This window comes from Nanorana parkeri, unplaced genomic scaffold, assembly GCF_000935625.1.
Source record: "Nanorana parkeri isolate BGI_ZX_2015 unplaced genomic scaffold, ASM93562v1 scaffold1085, whole genome shotgun sequence".
Taxonomy (NCBI): Eukaryota; Metazoa; Chordata; class Amphibia; order Anura; family Dicroglossidae; genus Nanorana; species Nanorana parkeri.
The window spans coordinates 497,343-517,365 of record NW_017307353.1 but is presented as its reverse complement, the minus strand read 5'-3'; the positions used below and the strand labels follow the sequence as shown (position 1 = coordinate 517,365).

The following is a 20,023-nucleotide window of genomic DNA, read 5'->3' as shown; positions in this document are numbered from 1 at the left end:
CGACCAGTGAGGGGCTCGGGCGTGTTTGCAGCTCCACATGCCGAGCTCACCAGGAAGCTGACAGCGCCGCAGCGCCAATAACAGGTACTGAGACATTTCTCGATCTCTGCAGCTGCGGACCAGTATAATGTCTCAGTACCTGTGATTGGCGCCGCGGCGCTGTCAACTTCCTGGCGTGCTCGGCACGTGGAGCTGCGAACACGCCCGAGCCCATCACTACTTACGACCTGCTGCATGCCTTGATGAAGGTTTGGTATGGATTTTGGAAGATCCAACAGGTTTTTTTAGTGTATGGGTTCAGTTTAAAATTCATGAATCCATACCAGATCATCGTCAAGGATAAGGGTCTGGTATGGATTTTGAAGGAAAAACCCATGATTTTGGTTTTTTGCAAGGGGTTTCCCCTTAAAATCGATACCAGGCCCTCATAATGGATAAGGATGTGTTATTGATTATGGGGGATGTCACAGACCAACTGCAGAGCTGATCTGTGCTTCACTCCTTTGAGTTTGTTTTTTACCTTTTCCTGCTGTAGGTCTGCTGGCACCTGTGGTTCTACAAGTGTGTGCTCTGCTCTTGCTGCACTGACTTACCAGCTATGGGTGTCGGCCACTTCACCTGATGGTTGATATACCTTCCTTCCTGCTACTTCCTGTCCTGCCTCCTATCTGTCTCTCTGTTTAAAGCCCTCACACCAGCTTCTGGTTGCTTGAGCAACACTTCTTCCTGAGCCCCTTCCGTGCATTCATTCCTAACCTGACTTCCTGTGGACTGATCTCTTGTGTACCGACATGGCTAGTTGTCCTGATTACGTTTGTTTGCTGCCCGCACTGACCTTGGCTCATTATCTGGATCTCCATCCATCTGTGCCGGCACTGCGTCATGTGCATTCGGGTACTCTCCACACTAGCAGGGTGAACCTGGGGGACGTGACCTGGGGTCAGCACGCAGCTATGTCTAAACTTCCATGAGGAGGTCACTGGCAGAACACCGGCTGGTCCTTAGTTTTGATAATATGAAACCCACCTGCACTCCATACAGCATACAGACCTTGGATAAAAGGTTGGTGCTTAAAATGACAACACGGATGGCGCAGTGTCAGAAACAGTCCATAATAGAAGTCACCAGCACTCGATGATGTGTGCAAGAAGTAAAGCACTTTTGCTGGACGTGTGACACACACACGCCTCCTGTGACTCACCTCCCCTCCCGCCTCCTGTTACTATGGACGTGGCCGGGAGGGGAGGTGAGGTGAGTCACAGGACCCGCCCCCTCACTGTGAAACACGTCGGCAGTGCGGGGCCCCGGTGTTCGAACACCGGGACCCTGCACTGCCCCATATTGCAGGACCGGACCGCAGTGAGACTGTGCGGCCCGGTACCAGTCCGCGGACCGGGGGTTGGGGACCACTGGTCTAGGGGGTTGATCTCCAGCCGCACACCCATTAGCACTAACTACCCACTTCTGGTGCCCATAAACTGATGTCCACTTCAATAGTAGAATGCTAAGTAAACAGTTTATTGAACATCTTGCTGGGAGAGAGGGTATAGGGGTTCTAGGTGTCGGGGGGTAACCATCAGAAGCTCCAGACTCGCCGGATCTTGTAAAAGTAGCAATGCAGATACACCCGACCACATCAGATAACCACTGATGTACCAGGCAGTCCAGATGGATGCAGATCCTCAATCCAGGAAAGATACCGACCATGCTCTGAAGCCCACGTAGTTCCAGAGTACTTCAAGAACCTTCACTGGTCCTGGTTCTCTTCCTCTTTCAGTCTCTCAGGCCTCCTCCATGTTGGAAGCCTCATGGAAACCTTTCTCTCACTTCAGCCCATGCCCACCCACAGGCCTGGGCCTAGCCTGAGGGGGGCAGGCTGAACAGTACCCAGCCCTAATCCATGGCTGGTCCCGGCAAGAGAGAGAGTACATGGCAGCTCACACCAATATATGTACTCGGTCCCAGCATGCACCACTGGCTGAGAAAAGCCCAGTGATTGGCTGCTGTACAGTACACACACACACACCATTGGCTGTCCCACAATATGACAGTGTCACACTCCGCCCAGGGGGGTAAGGGGGGATTAACCATGTAATCGCCACTACAAATCCAGCCAGGCTGTCTACAGCTCTGGTCAGCTATCCATGCACTTTGATTATGGGGAATCCCCAACCCTAATTTTACCCAAAAACATGCAAGCCGCCAGGCAAATGCCATTCAGCAGCGTAACTTCTGCTGCAGTACATACTCCGGCTTCACCACTTTGTGTGCTGGTTTAGGATACCCTCCATCATGTTATTTAAAAGGATCTTGTATTTTTAATGTTTCACTTTGAGCTTTATTACACAGGAGCTCCTTGCAATTTCGTTTCCTTTTTCTGGTTAGGTAAATATCCCCCAGGGCAGTGCCCAGTTACCCCCAGCCTTTGTTTAACAATCACTTTCCTATTAGCCGCTAAGACCCATCATAGCCCTGGTTAGACCCCCGCACAGCCTCTTGAGATTCAGCACAGCCCTGGTAAGACCCTTCATAGCCTTGGAGTAACCCTGTATAGCACTGGTGAGACTTATATAGCCTCCTGAGACCCTGCAGAGCCCAGATTAGACACTGCAGAGCCCTGGTGAGACCCCGCTCAGCCCCTAAACCCCACACAACCCTGGCAAGACCCCTCACAGCCTCCTGAGAGCTGACACAGCTTTGGTTAGACCTCGTACAGCACCGGTTAGACCCCTCACAACCCCCTAAGACCTTGCACAGCCTCCTAAGACCCTGCACAGCCCTGGTGAGACCCCACACAGTCTCCTGAGATTCTACTCAGTCCTTGTGAGACCCCGTTCTGCCTTCTTAGACTCCGCCCATCCCTGGTGAGAGCTTGCACAATCTCCTGAGATCTCCCACAGCCTTGGTTAGACCCTGCAAAGGTCTGGTAAGACCCTACACAGCTTCCTGAGACACTGCATAGCCTCCCGAGACACCGCACAGCCCTGATGAGACCCCACACAGCCTCCTGAAGCCCCTCACAACCCCATGAGACCCCTCGAAGCCCTGGTGAGACCTCTACAGTCTTCTGAGACCTCTCAGAGCCATGGTGATACCCCACACAGCTCTAAGTAGGCCCCACACTGCCTTTTGAGACCCAGCACAGCTCTAGTAACACCCGGCAGAGCCTTTTGAGACCTTCCACAGCCTCCTTAGACTCTGCACAGCCTTGGTTACACCCTGCAGAAACCCTGGTGAGAACCCACACAGCCTCCTGAAACCCAATACAGCCCTGGTGAGACCCCGCATAGCCTCCTGAGACCTGGCAAAGCTTTGGTTAGACCCCAGAAAGCACTGGTTAGACCCTCACTGCCTCCTGAGACCCTGTACTGCCCTGGGAAAACCCTGCACAGCCCTGGAGAGACCCCACACAGCCTTCCTAGACACCGCACAGTCCTGTTGAGAACCCACACAACCCTGGTAAAACCTGGCACAGCCTCCTAAGACCCTGCACAGTCTTGGTGAGATCCAACACAGCCTCCTGAGAACACGCACAGCCATAATGAAACCCTAGAAAGCCGTTTGAGACCCTGCACAGCCTCCTCAGACCCTGCACAGGTCTGACGACACCCCTCACACCTTCTTTAGACCAGGCACAGCCTTGGCGAGACCCCATATAGCCCTGGTGAGACCCTGTAGTGCCTTGGTGAGACCCTGCACATCCCAGGTGGGACCCCGCACAGCCCTGTTGAGACCCCGCAGAGCCTTCTTAGACACTGCACAGACCCACACAAGCCTGGTAAAACCCAGCACAGGTTCCTAAGACCCTGCACAGTCCCTGTGAGATCCAACAAAGCCTCCTGAGACCCCGAACAGCCATCATGAAACCCTGAAAAGCCTTTTGAGACCCTGCACATCCCTAGAGACCCTGCACAGCTCTGACGAGACCCCTCACACCTTCTTTAGACCCAGCACAGCCTCCTGGGACCCTGAAAAAGCCATTTGATACCCCGCAGAGCCTCTTGAAACTTCACACTGCCCTGGTGAGACCCCTCACAGCCTCCTAAGAGCTGACACAGCTTTGGTTAGACCTTGAACAGCCCTTGTTAGACCCCGCACAGCCTCCTGAGACCTTGCACAGCCCTGGAGAGACATTGCACAGCCCTGTTGAGACCCTGCACAGCCTCCTGAGACCCCACACAGCTCATGTGAGACCCACACATCCTCCTTAGACTCCGCACAGCCCTGGTAAAACCATGCACAGCCTCCTGAGATCCCCACAGCCCTGGTTAGACCCTGCAAAGCCCTGGTGAGACACTACATAGCCTCCTGTGACCACACTCAGCTTTCTGAGACCCAGCACTGCCCTGATGAGACCCCACACAACCTCCTGAGACCTAGCACAGCTCTGGTGATACACCACACAGCCCTGTTAAGACCCTGAAGATGCTTCCAAGACCCTGCAAAAGCCTTCTGGGACCACGCACAGCCCTGGTTTGACCTTGCACAGCCATGGTGAGACCCTGCATAGCTTTGGTTAGATCCTGCACAGCTTTGGTTAGATCCCGCACAGCCCTGGTTTGTTCCCTCACAGCCTTCTGAGACCTTGCACAGCCCTGGTGACTCCCCACATCCCTTGTGAGACCCCTGCAAAGCTTTGTTGAGACAGCACAGCCTCCTGAGACCCCTCACAGCCATCATGAAACCCTGAAAAGCCGTTTGAGACGCCGCACAGCCCTTGTGAGACCCCACACAACTTACTCAGACCCTGCACAGCTCTGGTGAGGCAACTCACACCCTTTATAGACCCTGCACAGCCTTGGTGAGACACCATATAGCCCTTATGAGGCCCTGCACAGCCCTGGTGAGACCCTGCACAGCCTTCTTAGACACTGCACAGCCCTGGTGAGACCCCACACAGCTTTGGTTAGACCCTGCAAAGCCCTGGTTAGACCCCGCACAGCCTAGTGAGACCATGAAAAGCCTTGCTTACCCCTCACACAAATTCTTAAGACCCCCATAGCCCTGGTGAGACCTTGCACAGCCTCTTGACACCCCGCATAGCCCTTGTAAGAACCCGCACAACCTCCTTAGACCTGCCACAGCCCCGGTGAGACCCCACACAGCCTCCTCAGACACAGCACAACCCTGGTGAGACAACCCTCAAAGCCTTGTAGAGACAGCACAGCCTCCTGAGACCCCTCACAGCCATCATGAAACCCTGAAAAGCTGTTTGAGACCCCGCACAGCCCTTGTGAGACCCCGCACAACTTACTCGGACCCTGCACAGCTCTGGTGAGGCAACTCACACCCTTTATAGACCCTGCACAGCCTTGGTGAGACACCATATAGCCCTTATGAGGCCCTGCACAGCCCTGGTGAGACCCTGCACAGCCTTCTTAGACACTGCACAGCCCTAGTGAGACCCCACACAGCCTCCTCAGACACAGCACAACCCTGGTGAGACAACCCTCAAAGCCTCCTGAGACCCCACACAGTCTTGGTGAGACCCCGTATAGCCCTAGTGAGACCCCACAAAGCCCTGGTGAGACTCAAATAGCCTCCTAAGACCCTGCACAGCCCTGCTGAAACCCTCCACAGCCCTTGAGACCCTGAACAATCCTGGTGAAGTCCTGTACAGCCTCCTGAGACCCCGCACAGCCATCGTGCAACCCTACAATGTTTTATAGACCATGCACAGCCTTGGTGAGACCCTGCACAGCCTTCTGAAACCCCTTAACACCCTGGGGAGACCTCTCACAGCATTTTGAGAGCTGACATTGCTTTAGTCAGACCTCGTACAGCTTTGGTTAGACCCCACACCGCCTCCTGAGTCCTTGCACAGCCCTGGTGAGACTCCGCACAGCACTGTTGAGATCCCACACAGCCCTTGTGAAACTGCACATAGCCTCCTTAGACTCCTCACATGCCTGGGGAGACCATGCACAGCTCTGGTGAGACCCCACACAACCTCCTGTTACCCTGCACAGCCTCCTGAGACCAAGGGCAGCTTCACGAGACCCTGCACCTTCACAATGAGGCAGGAGGAGGAATGAGCACCCAGTGATACTAGAGATGAGGTCAGAAATGTCAGCCAGTTCAGGTGGATCCGACTAAGATCTATGAACGGGACTTCACCGGTTGTTCAGGGTCTCAAGGGGCTGTATGGGGTCTAAGAAGTCTGTACGGGTTTTCACAAGGGCTGTGTGGGGTCTAACCATTACACAGCCCTGGTTAGACCCTGCACAGCCTTCTGAGAGCTAGCACAGCCCTGGTGAGACCCTGCACAAGCTCCTAAAACCCTACACAGACCTTTTGAGACTATGCACAGCCTCCTTTGACTCCACGCAGCCCTGGAAAGAACCTGCAAAGCCTCCCGAGACACTGCAAAGCACTGATTAGACCCTGAACAGCCCTGCTAAGACCCCAAACAGCCTCTTGAGACCCCACACAGCCCTGCTAACACCCAAAACAGCCTCCTGATACCCGCACAACCCTGGGTGCACCCTGCACAGCCCCCTAAGACCAAAAACAGAGTCCCCCCATAGCCCTTGTGAGACCCCTCACAGTCTCTTGAGGCCTTCAGACCTTGTATAGCCCTGATGAGATCCTGCATAGCCCTGGTGTAACCCTGCACAGCCTACTGAGACCCTGAAGAGCCCTGGTTAGACCCAGCACAAATCCCTAAGCACTGGTGAGACCCCGCACAGCCCTTGTAAGAATCTGCACAACCTCCTTAGACCTCACACAGCCTCCTCAGACACCACACAACCTTGGCATGACCCCTCAAAGCCTTCTAAGACCCCACACAGTCTTGGCAATACTCCGTATAGCCCTGGTTAGACCCCACATAGCCCTGTTGAGACCCCGCACAGCCCCGGTGAGACTCAAATACCTTCCTTGGACCACGCGCAGCCCTGGTGGGATCCCGCACAGCCCTAGTGAGACCCCCACAGACTCCTGGAAGAACCCAGCACAGACTTCTTAGACCCCATACAGGCCTGTTTAGACCCTGAGCATCCCTGGTGAAATTCTGCACAGCCTCCTGAGACCCTGCAAAGCCATCATGAAACCCTGAAAAGTTTTTTAGACCTCACACAGCCCTTGTAAGACCCCACACAGCCTCCTGAAACCCTTTACCACCCTGATGAGACCCCTCACAGCCTTCTGAGATCCGGCACAGCTTTGGTGACACGTTGTACAGCTCTGGTTAGACCCTGTACTGCCTCCTGAGATCTTTCCAAGCCCTGGTGAGATCCTGCACAGTCTCCTAAGACCTTACACAGCCCTGGTGAGACCCCACACAGCCATTTGAGACCCCACACAGCTTCCTGAGATCCCTTACAGCCCTGGTTAGACCCCACATAGTCCTGATGAGACTCCACACAGCCTTCAGAGACCTCACACAGCCCTAGTGAGACCTGCACTGTCTCCTGAAACTCCGTACAACCCTGGTTAGACCTTGCACAGCCCTGTTAAGACCCCACACAGCCCTGTTGAGACCTCGCACAGCCCTGTTGAGATCCCATAAAACCCTTTTGAGACTGCACACAGCCTCTTTAGACTCCTCACAGCCCTGGGGAGTCCCTGCCTAGTCTTGGTGAGACCCCACATAGCTCTGGTGATACCCCACACAGCCTCCTGAGACCTTGCACAGACCTGGTGATACCCCAAACAGCCCTGTTTAGACCCACACAGCCTCCTAAGACTGCACGCAGCCCAGATAAGACCCTGCACAGTCTCCTGACACTCAACAAAGCTCTGGTTAGACCCCTAGTAGCCCTGTTGAGACCCCCCACAGCCTCCTGAAACCCCACACAGCCTTCTGGGACCCTGCACAGCTTTGGTTAGACTCCACACAGCCCTGGTTAGACCCTACACAGCCTCCTAAGTGAGACCCAGCACAGGCTCCTGAGAACCTGCACAGTCTCCTGGTACCCCACAGAGCTCTGGTTAGACCCCACACAGCCCTGTTGAGACCCCCCACAGCCTCCTGAAACCCCACACAGCCCTGGTGAGACCCCAAACAGCTCAGGTGATACTCCAAACAGCCTCCTAAAACCGAACACAGCCCTGGTGAGAACTCACACAATCTGCTGGGTCCCCACAAAGCCTGCTAAGACCCAGAACAGCCTCCTGAGACTTTGTACAGCTTCCTGACATCCCACACACGCCCTGGTGAGACCCCCACACAGCCCTAGTGAGACCTCCCACAGACTCCTGAGACCATGCACAGCCCTGGTGAAACACTGTAAAGCCCTATTGAGACCCCTCACAGCCTCCTGGGACCCCACAGTGCCCTTGTGTGACCCCACACAGCCTCCTTAGACTACGCACAGCCCTGATAAGACCTTGCACAGACACCTAAGATCTCCCACAGCCCTGGTTAGACTTTGCAAAGCCCTGGTGAGACCCTACATAGCCTCCATAGACCCCGCACAGCCTACTGACACCATGCACAACCCAGTTGCGACCGCACACAACATCCTGAGACCCCGCACAGCCCTCGTGAGAACCTGTACAGTCTCCTAAGACCTCGCACTGCCCTAATGGTAACCCACAAATCCTTGATTAGACCCCACTCAGCCTCCTGAGACCCCACGCAGCCCTGATAAGACCCAGGAGAGCTTTCTAAAACCCTGCACAGCCTCCTGAGACACCTCACAGCCCTGGTGAGCCTCCACACAGCCCTTTTGAGACCCCACACAGCCTCCTGAAACCACACAGCCCTTTTATGACCCTGCACAACTTCTTTAGACCCTGCACAGCCCTGGTAAGACCCTGCACAGCCCTCTTAGACACAGCATAGCCTCCTGAGTCTCTGCACAGCCCTGATGAGACTCCACACAGCCTCCTGATACCTCGCACAGTCCTGGTGTGACCCCCACCGCCTCCTGAGACCTCTCTCAACCCTGGTGATGCCCTGCACAGCCATAAATAGACCCCACACAGCCTCCTGAAGCGTCTGCATAGTCCTGGCAAGACCCCTCACAGCCTCCTGAGACCCGGCACAGCTTTGGTTAGACCCCACAAAGCCCTGAGTAGACCCCACTTAGCCTCCTGAGACCTTGCACAGACCCGATGTGACCCTTTACAGCCCTGGTGAGTCCCTGGGGAGACCTTGCACAGCCCTGTTGAGATCATGCACAGCCCAAGTTAAATCTGACAGAGCCCAGGTGAGACATTGCAGTCTGTTGAGACTTTGCACAACCTGGGATCCCGAAAAAGCCCTGGAGGCACCCCACACAGCCTTCCAAGACCATGAACAGCCCCTAAATAGCCACCTGAGACTTTGCACAGCCTCCTGACACCCCACACAGCCCGGGTGAGACCCCACACACCCTCCTGAGACCCCTTATAGACTCCTGAGACCCCAGACTGCTTTGGGTAGACCTCATACAGCTCTAGATAGACACTGCACCGCCTCATGAAACCTTGCACAGCTCTGGTGGGACAGTGTACAGCCCTTTTGAGACCCCTCACAGCCTCCTGGGACCCCACACTGCCCTTGTGTGACCCCACACAGCCTCCTTAGACTACGCACAGCCCTGTTAAGACCTTGCACAGCCTCCTTATATCTCCCACAGCCCTGGTGAAACCCTGCAATGCCCTGGTGAGACCCTACACAGCCTCCTTAGACCACGCACAGCTCTGGTGAGAATCCCTACAGTTTACTGAGACCTCGCATTGCCCTGATGATAACCCTAAGACCCTGCACAGCCCTGGTGAGATCCAACACAGCTTCCAGAGATCCCGCATAGCTATCATGAAATCCTAAAAAAAAAACTTTTGAGACCCCACACAGCCTCCTTTTGTGACCCCACACAGCCTGAGCCCACACAGTTTCCTGAAACCACACAGAGCCCTGGTGAGACCCTACACAGCCTCTTGAGAATTTGCAAAGCCCTGGTGAGACCTCACACAGTTTTTGTTAGACCAGGCACAGCCCTGGTTAGACCCTGAGCAGCCTCCTGAGACCTTGCACAGCCCTGGTGAGACCCTGCACAGCCCTAGAGAGACCCTACACCACCTCCTGAAACCCAACAAGGACCTTTTGAGACTCCGCACAGCGTCCTTAGACTCTGCACAGTGTCCTTAGACTCCGCACAGCCCTGGCAAGACCCTGCAAAGCATCCTGAGACCCCGCAAAGCCCTGGTTAGACCCCTCACAGCCCTGGTTAGATCCTGCATAACCCTTCTGAGACCCCAAACAGCCCTGGTGAGATCCCGCACTGCTTTCTGAGACTTCGCACAGCCCTGGTTGCACCCCACACAGCCCCCTAAGAACAGCCTCCTGAGACCCCTTACAGTCTACTGAGCCTCAGAACAGCCTCTTAAGGCCCCACACAGCCCAGGTATGACCCCACAGAGCCTCTTAGACCTGGCACAGCCCAATAGGGAAAACCAGACAGCCTCCTCAGATCTTGTATAGCCCTGGTGAGACCCTGCATAGCCCTTGTGTGACCCCACACAGCCCTACTGAGACCCTGAACAGCCCTGGTTAGACCCCCATACAGCTTCCTAACACCCCCATAACCCTGGTGAGACCTTGCACAGCCTCTTGAGACCCTACATAGCCCTTGTAAGACACCACACAACCTCCTTAGACCTGGCAAAGCCCTGGCGAGACCCCACACATCCTACGGAGATCCTGCACAACCCTGGTGAGACCCCTCGAACCATCCTAAGACCCCACACAGTCTTGGTGAGACCTGCATAGCCCTGTTGAGATCCCACAGAGCCCTGGTAGGACCTAGCACATACTTCTTAGACCCCACACAGCCCTGGGTGAAATCCTGCACAGCCATCATGAAACCCCTTACCACCCTGATGAGACCCCTCGCAGCCTTATAAAAGCCGGCACAGCTTTGGTGAGACCTCATTCAGCTGTACCTTGTACAGCCCTTGTGAGACCCCGCACAGCCTCCTGGGACCCCGCTCAGCCTCTTGAGGCCCCCACAGCCTCCTTAGACACCACACAACCCTGCACAGCTTCCTGAGATCCCTTACAGCCCTGTTTAGACCCTGCATAGCCCTGGTAAGACTCCACAAACCTGCCTGAGTTCCTGCAAATATGCCTGAGACTCCGCACAACCATGGTGAGATCCTGCATAGGCTCCTGAGACCTTGCACAGCCCTGGTGATACCTCAAACAGCCCTGTTTAGACCCCCCCACAGCCGCCTAAGACCGCACGCAGCCCTGGTAAGACACTGCATAGTCTCCTGAAACTATGCACAGCTCTGATTAGACCCTGCACTGCCCTATTGAGACCACAGCCTCCCGAAACCCCACACAGCCCTAGTGAGACCCTGTACAGACTTCTGGGACCCGGCACAGCTATGGTAAGACCCCACACAGCCCAGGTGAGATCCACATAGCCTCCTGAGACCCTGCACAGCCCTGGTGAGTCCCCAAAAAGCACTGCTGAGAACCCACACAGACTTCTTAGACCCTGCACAGCCCTGTTGAAGTCCCGCTCAGCCATCATGAAACCCTAAAATGTTTTTTAGGCCCCGCACAGCCTCCTGAAACCCCTTATCACCCTGGTGATCACCCCTCACGGCCTCCTGAGATCTGGCACTGCTTTGGTGAGACCTCGTACAGCTCTGGTTAGTACAGCCCTGTTGAGATCCTGCACAGCCTCCAGAGATGCCACACAGCACTGTTTAGACCCTGTTAAGCCCTGGTGAGAACCCACATAGCCTTCTGAGACCCCGCACAGCCTTCTGAGACCCAGCTCTGCTTCCCAAGACATCACACAGCTCTGGTGATACTCCACACAGCCCTGGTTATATCCCTCACAGCCTCCTGAGACCGCACACAGCCTCCTCAGACCTCACACAACCCTTGTGAGACCCTGCACAGCCTCCTGAGTTTCCTTACAGCCCTGGTTAGACCCTGCATAACCCTGGTGAGACCCCACACAGCCTCTTGAGACCCTGCACAGCCACCTGAGACCCCACACAGCCTCCTGAAACTCTGCACATCCCTGGTTAGACCCCACACAGCTTTCTGAGACCTGGCACGGCTTTGATTAGACCACGCACAGCCCTGGTTAGACCTCACACAGCCTGCTAAAATCTTGCACAGCCCTGGTGAAACCCTGTACAGACCTGGTGAGTACCAGCATAGCCCTGGCAAGACCCCCCTGTACGAGTATTCACCCAAATACTCTGTATCAGCACCCTAGTAACAACGAACCTAAACCTGATCCCTAGTAATTAACAATGTGTAGGATCCAAGGTGGCCTTAGCATATGGGCAGGGTTGATTCCTTGTTGTTCAATTTAATCTACAAATCATAATTTAAGGAATCCAGTGAGGATTGCTGGATTACAGCCATTTCATCTATTTGTAAGCTTTGGGGCCCTTTTTCTAAAACAAACTTAACTAATAAGAAAGTAAATGGCATGGAAAAAATATATGGGTTTAAGTGGTCTTAAAAACTTTTTGTTATAGGTTAGAGACTTAGCAAGGGGAGAAGTGGTGATGAAGATTAGCAAGTAAAAGCAAGACTGTAGGAAAAGAAAAAAAAAAACACAACCATTACTATTTCCCTAAATATTATTCATGATTTATATAGTGCCACCAGTTTACAATATAAGTTTTACTATATAAAATTCAAAACAAGATGGTTAGGAGGGCTATACCCATGAGAGCTTACTTAGGATAGGTTCACACCAGATGCATTGCGTTCCGGCCCGATTCTGGCCAGAACACGCTGCATCGCATTGCAGCAGGCTCACTTTTTTTGTGGGGCAGGAGGGGGCGTGACGGGCCACTGAAGCGAATGGCACCGTAGCCACACCCTCCGGCTGCAATGCAATCGGCTGCACGGGATAAGGTTATCTGTGAATAGATGGTCAAAACATATGTCAAAACATATGTGAAATCAACAACTATTTAATGCCTGTGTGGCCAACTAGATGAGAAGGAATTTAGAAATGGTACTTTCTATATTCTTCTCTCTACAAGTTAAATTTAAAGTGGCATCTATACTTACCTTTTTGGGGGCTTATGTCATCAAAAATTCTGCATTCTATTTTAAGGAAATAGCCATTGAAAGGTAAGTATAGATGCTCTTCTATTACAGCAGGTGCTTAGTTTATGGGGTCCCTTTTATATAAAACATATGTGCATTGGTATTGTAAAAAGGAACAATCATAGTATCTGGTACTACCTGTGTATATTTGGGATGGACACTTTATTTGACATAGAAATATTTATTAGAAGTTATTTACTTGAGTTTCTTTCATACAAAACTATGTAATGGAGATGTTAAAATAACATTAATAACAGAGGTCTATACTTAACCACTATACTTACTCACCAATAAACCACCTGCACACACAACTAAAAGTGTCTAGAAGATGATGTCACTGTATTCAGAACAATGAGAGATGTATGACACTGAACTGTATAAAAGGAGAGGGAGAGGAGTCAGCTTATTGTATTGTCACTGGGATACACACACCGCAGAGGTCTGTGTCACGTATGGAAGATTAAAGACTTGACTAGAATTGAAGAAGAATCCAGTGATCAGAGCTATGGCCCTATTATATGCCTTCATCATCCAGTTTTATGTGATCCTCCTATGCATGACACCCAGCAGATCAGAAATACAAAGTCCGGCCTGTACTCTAAACTTTACTGATGTATTTGATGAATTCCAATACTTTCAGGATGGAGATGTGATTATTGGAGGGGTGCTCACTGTGAGGTCAAGTGAAAACAATGCAGATACACCAGAAGAGAAGACTTACACGTAGGTAACTTACTTGCCAACAATAGAAAAAGGGATCAGGGTGGCAAAGAAAAACAAATATGACTTTACAAAAACGATTGCAAAAAGTAATGCATGTGATGGAAATATTTCTATAAGAATGTACAGTATGTAATGTTTTCTCCACATTTACCTGCAAACCAAGCTGTCCAGAAAGAATGCCATGGGTCAGGTGAGAGTGACAAGAGTTGTGACAAACTATAACACTGTCGGGGTGTTGGAGAAATTGCAGCAGAATATTTTTTCAAGGATGCTATAAACCAGGTAAATTAAATGTGACCATTGTAAGCAGAGAGATGTATGACACTGAACTATATACAGGGAGGGGGAGAGGAGTCATCTCATTGTACTCTCACTGGGATACACACACTGCAGAGGTCTGTGTCACTTATGGAAGATTAAAGACTTCACTATAATTAAGGAAGAATACAGTGATCAGAGCTGTGGCCCTATTATACACCTTTTTTTAAAGGATGCTATAAACCTTGTAAATGAAATGTGACCATTGTAAGCAGAGAGATGTATCACACTGAGCTGTATAAAAGGAGGGGGAGAGGAGTCAGCTCAGTGTACTGTCACTGGAATACACACACTGCAGAGATTTGTGTCACACATGGAGGATTAAACACTTCACTATAATGTAAGAAGGTTCCAGTGATCAGAGCTATGCTCCTATCATATGTCTTTTGTTAAGGATGCTGTAAACCAGGTAAATTAAATGTGACCATTGTAAGCACTCTGTGGCCGTCTTATAGTTTTGTCCCATCCTCTGTCACTGTCAGTTTTCCTGAACAGCTTGATCTGCATGTAAATGTGAGACAAAATATAAATAAATAATATAAATGAAAACTAACATCTTGTTAGCAAATGCTTCATGGTAACTGTTCTTAAAAAGCTGTTAGATTTGTCTATATTATTGAATAGATTTCCCTTCCTGTTTTATGTGATAAAAGAGCTGATATTATCCATATCACTCTGTCCAGTTTTCTGGTCTGACTTTAGTTGGTCATACACTGGTTGAATTTCAACAACATTTTGCTATCTCAGCAGCAAATTTTCCAGTGTGTGTCCAAATCAGACCCGCCACCATCAGAATACAATAGACTAGCAGGGGGTACAGTGTATGGCCAGTTTAAGGCCCCGTTCACGTGCCCATACCAATCAGATCTGCCTCAGATCCAATACGTTTTTCATGCAGTCCTGATCAGAAGAGATTAGTCTAAGGGCAGGAGAATGTAAACAGACATGTGTCCATTTATATCTGATTACCTCTGCAAGAGGAAGGAAAAAACTGAATGGACATGGCGGTCACAGGCGGGACATCCATTCCATACTGCTCCGATCAGCAGGAGATCAGTACACAGATCCCCTGCTGATCCAAGTGGAGGGGCATGTGAAAGAGGCCTCAGTGTAAAAAGTTTCTCCTTTAATCTATAGGTCTATTGTGAGCACTCAGTTGTCTAATTAGCAAACTCTCCCCCATGCCCTCTCCCTATAGATTAAGGACAACTCATGGTGGAAGACATTCTGCCCAGGGTCAGGCACTTTTGAAAGTGAATCTGTATTTCTCCATCCAGCATTTTCTTTCCCATTCTGCTTCCTATTAATCCCATCATAATATGCTCTCTCTACCTCTCCTTCTCACAAAAATAGATTTTTGATATCTCCAAACTAGTTCCTTCTTAACCAATGACACCACCAAGCTACTAACTCACTCCATTGTTATCTCTTGCTACATTGCCAACCAAATCTAAAAATATCACCCACACCTTCCTCTTTGCTGCTCCTATCACCTCCTGCTCTCTTGCTACCTCATTATTTCCTCCCAGGCTCACCTCCAGGACTTCTCCAGAGCCTATCCCATCTTCAGGAACTCTGTTCCCCAATATCTCTGGGCTATCTCCTATTCTACCTGTTTAAGGTAATCCATGAAAATTCATCTCTTCAGGGAATCCTTTGCCACATCTACCTATTAACTCAAATTTTTCTTATTCCATCAACTCATCCCCTCACAGCTATTATCTTTTGTATCCCCTGCCCCTCCCTATAAAACCTCTTGAGAGAGCAAGTTGTAAGTTTTTTTCAACTAAAACCTGTTTTTAACATGACTTTTTGGACAGTGTATTTTGTTTTCATGCATTTGCTGGGACATTTTTTGTGTTTGTACTGTGGAAAGCCCTAACACGGGGAACCTTACATTAAAAGCTAGTTATACATTGATTTGTGTGGTTGCCATTTTTGTCTTGCTGGTTTTGGTGTGGGGACACACTTCAGCTTCTATTGTGATGTGCCCGGCTTCTGGTGCGTCCCTTTGCTTTTAAGGAGGAATGGGCAACCTCCAGGCATACCTAAACTCAATGTATCCATTGCTATATATGTTTCTATAGATTTTGCAAAAGTTGTGCAGCTAAAGCTCTGTTTTTAACTCAATTTTGTAGACAGCGTCATTTGTCTTTTATTTTGCAGGCTAGCTTGTAAGTGTGCTGGGAATTTTTTTCTTGTTTGCACATGTAGTACTACCCCCTCAAGGGGCGCTGTAATATACGGGTCTTCTGTCCCACACCAGTGATGACTCACCCTCACCTGGATCCAAATGACACCTACACACCATTTAAAACTTTTAAATGGGCTTTATCAAAACTAGCAATAAGCCCTGGAAAGAGATAAACGGGTATAAGGATTGACAATTTTAAATGCAGTGATACAATACAACCGCTTAGCAAAGTAAACAGGATTACTGTTCGTTCACTTTAACCGCCAGTGAGAGGCCTTGCTTGAAATGCAATGAACGAGCGGTGAACGAAACTGTCAATTGCACAACACAGAAATGCTGTTCAACAAATACTAAAGGAAATATGATTGACTATAAGAACCTATTTAGCTCCTGTAAATCCTAGATAACCATTGGCCAGTGGGAATTCTACATACACACACACAGAGTCTGCCAGCGTTGGGGCCCTTTAAATTCTGTGGTTGAGTACTCAGCTTTTTGTAAAGCAATATTTGTAATCTACAGGATGGAAAGGGGGATCTTCACAAAGTGTCACAAGGTAACAAACATTCACAGATGTGGTGATCCACCTTCAAATTGAGCTGCATTGGCACTAAATAGGATCTAGTAGGAATAGGCAAGATCAATTCCCACAAAGATGACAAAAGATCTCTCACCATTAGATGCACTTTATATATCTTCCTTCCAGCAATTGGTAGCTTGAGGGCTGTCTCAGCCAACTGGATGGCGATGGGTGCAACACAGGCCACAGAATCCCCCAAACAGGATGATGATGATGGCTGCAGTACAGAAATCAGTCTCTAGATGTCACTGCACTGTTAGCGCATCGTCAGAGATCGGGTGAAAGGTTAGCATAGCATACTGGGTCTCCCCTCTCAAGCCTGAGCCCCCCTTTAGAAGTCTACACAGGAATCACAGACTCTGGCAGTGCATAGGAGACAGCACAAGGGACACTTTCCCCTGTCTGGCTGCAGCATACCAGTCTGTGTCACTCTCCCTGTGTCTCCCTCTCCATGTCCTCAGTCTGCTCTCCTCGGGTGGTGGGCGGGGCTAAAAACAGCTTGGCAGCCCATCACAGCTCTCCTCCAGTCTCTGTGGGCTATCAGTCTAGCCAGAGAAATGCAGTGCAGTGTTTCAGAGAGCAATACTCTGCATATATTACAAAAGCAATACAATGCCTGTGCTACACATAGTTAACCGAAACACAAGCTTTTCATTCCAGGCAAGCATAACATAAATGGTAAAGGCATCCAGTCATAAAGCAAACTTAAAGTGACATTAAACCCTCAGATTTTTTAACATAAACCAATACTGTAATGTGCGCCTTACTGTAATCCATGGTTGTTTCCCTTCTCTTTGCTGCTCTTCCTTTTAAATCTGTATCTCTTCTTATGCTGGGGGAGAGCTTCCCTTTGCAGCTGAGTGCCTCTTCCTGTAGTGCTGGCTCAGGAACCTACACACAGACACCATGTATCCATTCCAGAGACAAGGCAGTCTGCTGCAAAACAGAAGTTCTCCCCAGCATGAGAAGAGATATGGATTTAAAAGGAAGAGCAGCAAAGAGAAGGGAAACAACCATGGATTACAGTAAGGCGCACATTACAGTATTGTTTTATGTTAAAAAATCTGAGGGTTTAATGTCACTTTAAGCAAACAAAAGCAATCTGTACTGAGTTCCTGTAGAAGCAAAGTCCCTTATGTGCTTGCAAGGAGAATTCTGATTGGAGGAGGGAGCAGATAGGCTCACCAGTTCGATGCTTCTCATTTCACTGACCAATCAGAGGTTGGGGGAACGACAAGACTTGTAAGCAGTAGCGTAACAATCGCCAAAGCGACCCAGGCGGCCGGAAATGGGGCGCAGGCACAGGGAGGCCCGGCCAGGGCATCCCTCTGATGCCGTGCGGGCCGCCCGGGTCGCTATGGCATATCAGTGCGCTGGCTGTCACTTGTGGCTGTGAGGCAGAATGCACCGCTGTTAGATCACTGACAACCTGTCGGTTTCTCTGCTCGCTGTCCCGGACGGTTCCCCCGTTCGCTGTCCCGGTCGGTTCCTCCGCTCGCTGTCCCGGCCGGTTCCTCCCCTTCTTCCCTCGGTCTGGTCGCTACTCCGCTCCGGCCGCTGCTCCTCTGCCCCGCCCCCCTGCCTCCTCTTTATCTGCAGGCGGGGAGCCATACCCAGCCTGCTATTGGATATTGTAAAATGCAATAGCAGGCTGGCTATTGCACCCGCCCACTGCCTGCTGTCAATCAGCATGGGAGGACCTGACAGAGAACTTTCTCCTTCAGGCCCTTCCTCTGCTGTTTGACAGCAGGCAGTGGGCAGATGCAATAGCCAGCCTGCTATTGGCTATTGCAATTTGAAATATCCAATAGCAGGCTGGCTATTGCTCCCAGCATTAAAATTAAAAAATTTAATTAAAAAGACAATAATTTTTTTTAAAAAAGTTAAATAAATAAAAAAGCAAACAAATTAAAAAAATTGTTTATAAAATAAAATAAAAAATAGAAAAAAACTTTTTTTTTGTATTATATTATAATCTTCTCAACAACGGGAACAGACAGCAAAACAAACGTGACCCTTCCCTATGCTATCCAAAACGAAAGAAATGTTTTTTTTTGGCTGGAGTTACACTTAAAAATGTACCTGTTCCGACTTACATACAAATTCAACTTAAGTGCAAACCTCCAGTCCCTATCTTGTTATCTTGTATGTAACCCGGGGACTGCCTGTATACAGTATATTCAAGGATGTCTTAGGTTGTTTGAATTGCCGACATAAAAAAAGCTCTGAAATGACCCAAAGGGTCTAATATATGGTTTATAGAGAGTGTTCTCACCTTGATTCAAACATTAATCTCTTCCAAAAAAAGAAATAGAAAAAATGGTGCCAGCCAGAGAGCAAATAAGAGACCATTTATATTACACCTGCACTGCACTAGTGTCTGCACTTATAATCACACATCAACTTATCTATCACAATATAGATCCCTCACGTGAATCAAATTACTGTGACAAGTGTGGATTCATTGCAGTGAAAACAATCCACCATTTATGTTGCCACACAAACAAACATTCAAAGCAAGCATATAAAATAATGGATCCACTTATAGTAATCCGCTGTGTAAACCGTGTAAACACTCGTTACCTCTTGGAAGAAGTCCCATGATGAAACGCGTCTGGGCAGGGCATACAAACGTTTCCTAGTACATGATAGCTACTTGGTGTAAGAGCTGAAGGAGATCTGTGATAAAGGATGATAAAGGATGTGAAAAATGCTAAACAATGGGAGGCGTTTAATCCTTCTGTTTTGAGTGTGAATTGAATCAGAACTTTGACTTTGAGGAGACGGATTGAAGTGGTTTGATACTCTGGTACTGAGGAAGAAGCTGTGGAGGAGCATGTTTTGAATGTTACAAGGAAAGTGGATGTGTCTTATCCTAGAAATAGCAGCCCTATATGTCAAGTGAGGGCATTCTTTGGATATAGGAGCACGGTGATGGGAAGTAACACATTTATTTCTGATTAAAGAAGATTGGAGCCACTTTGGCACTGGAACCTTACACAAAGGATGCATGAGTTGAGACACTTTATATTGGTTTACTTTTGATTAAAGAGTAATGCGGTTTACAGGATGGGTTACTATAAGTAGATTCATTATTTGATATGTTGGCTTTATATGTTTGTGTGGCAACATAAATGGTGAATTGTTTTCACTGCAGTGAATCCACACTTGTCACAGTAATTTGATT

The 20,023-nt window shown here is 49.7% G+C and overlaps 1 protein-coding gene across 1 annotated transcript in view; it reads left to right on the top strand.

Annotated features, from left to right (window-relative positions):
* Positions 1-791: 791 nt before the first annotated feature.
* The window catches only part of LOC108796248 (vomeronasal type-2 receptor 26-like), a 38,590-nt gene continuing 19,358 nt past the window's right edge, over positions 792-20,023 (top strand). The window contains exons 1-3 of the mRNA XM_018567707.1: positions 792-939; positions 3,946-4,022; positions 13,662-13,744. Of these exons, the coding sequence (XP_018423209.1) occupies positions 792-939; positions 3,946-4,022; positions 13,662-13,744 (308 nt within the window). The remainder of the gene's footprint in view (positions 940-3,945; positions 4,023-13,661; positions 13,745-20,023) is intronic.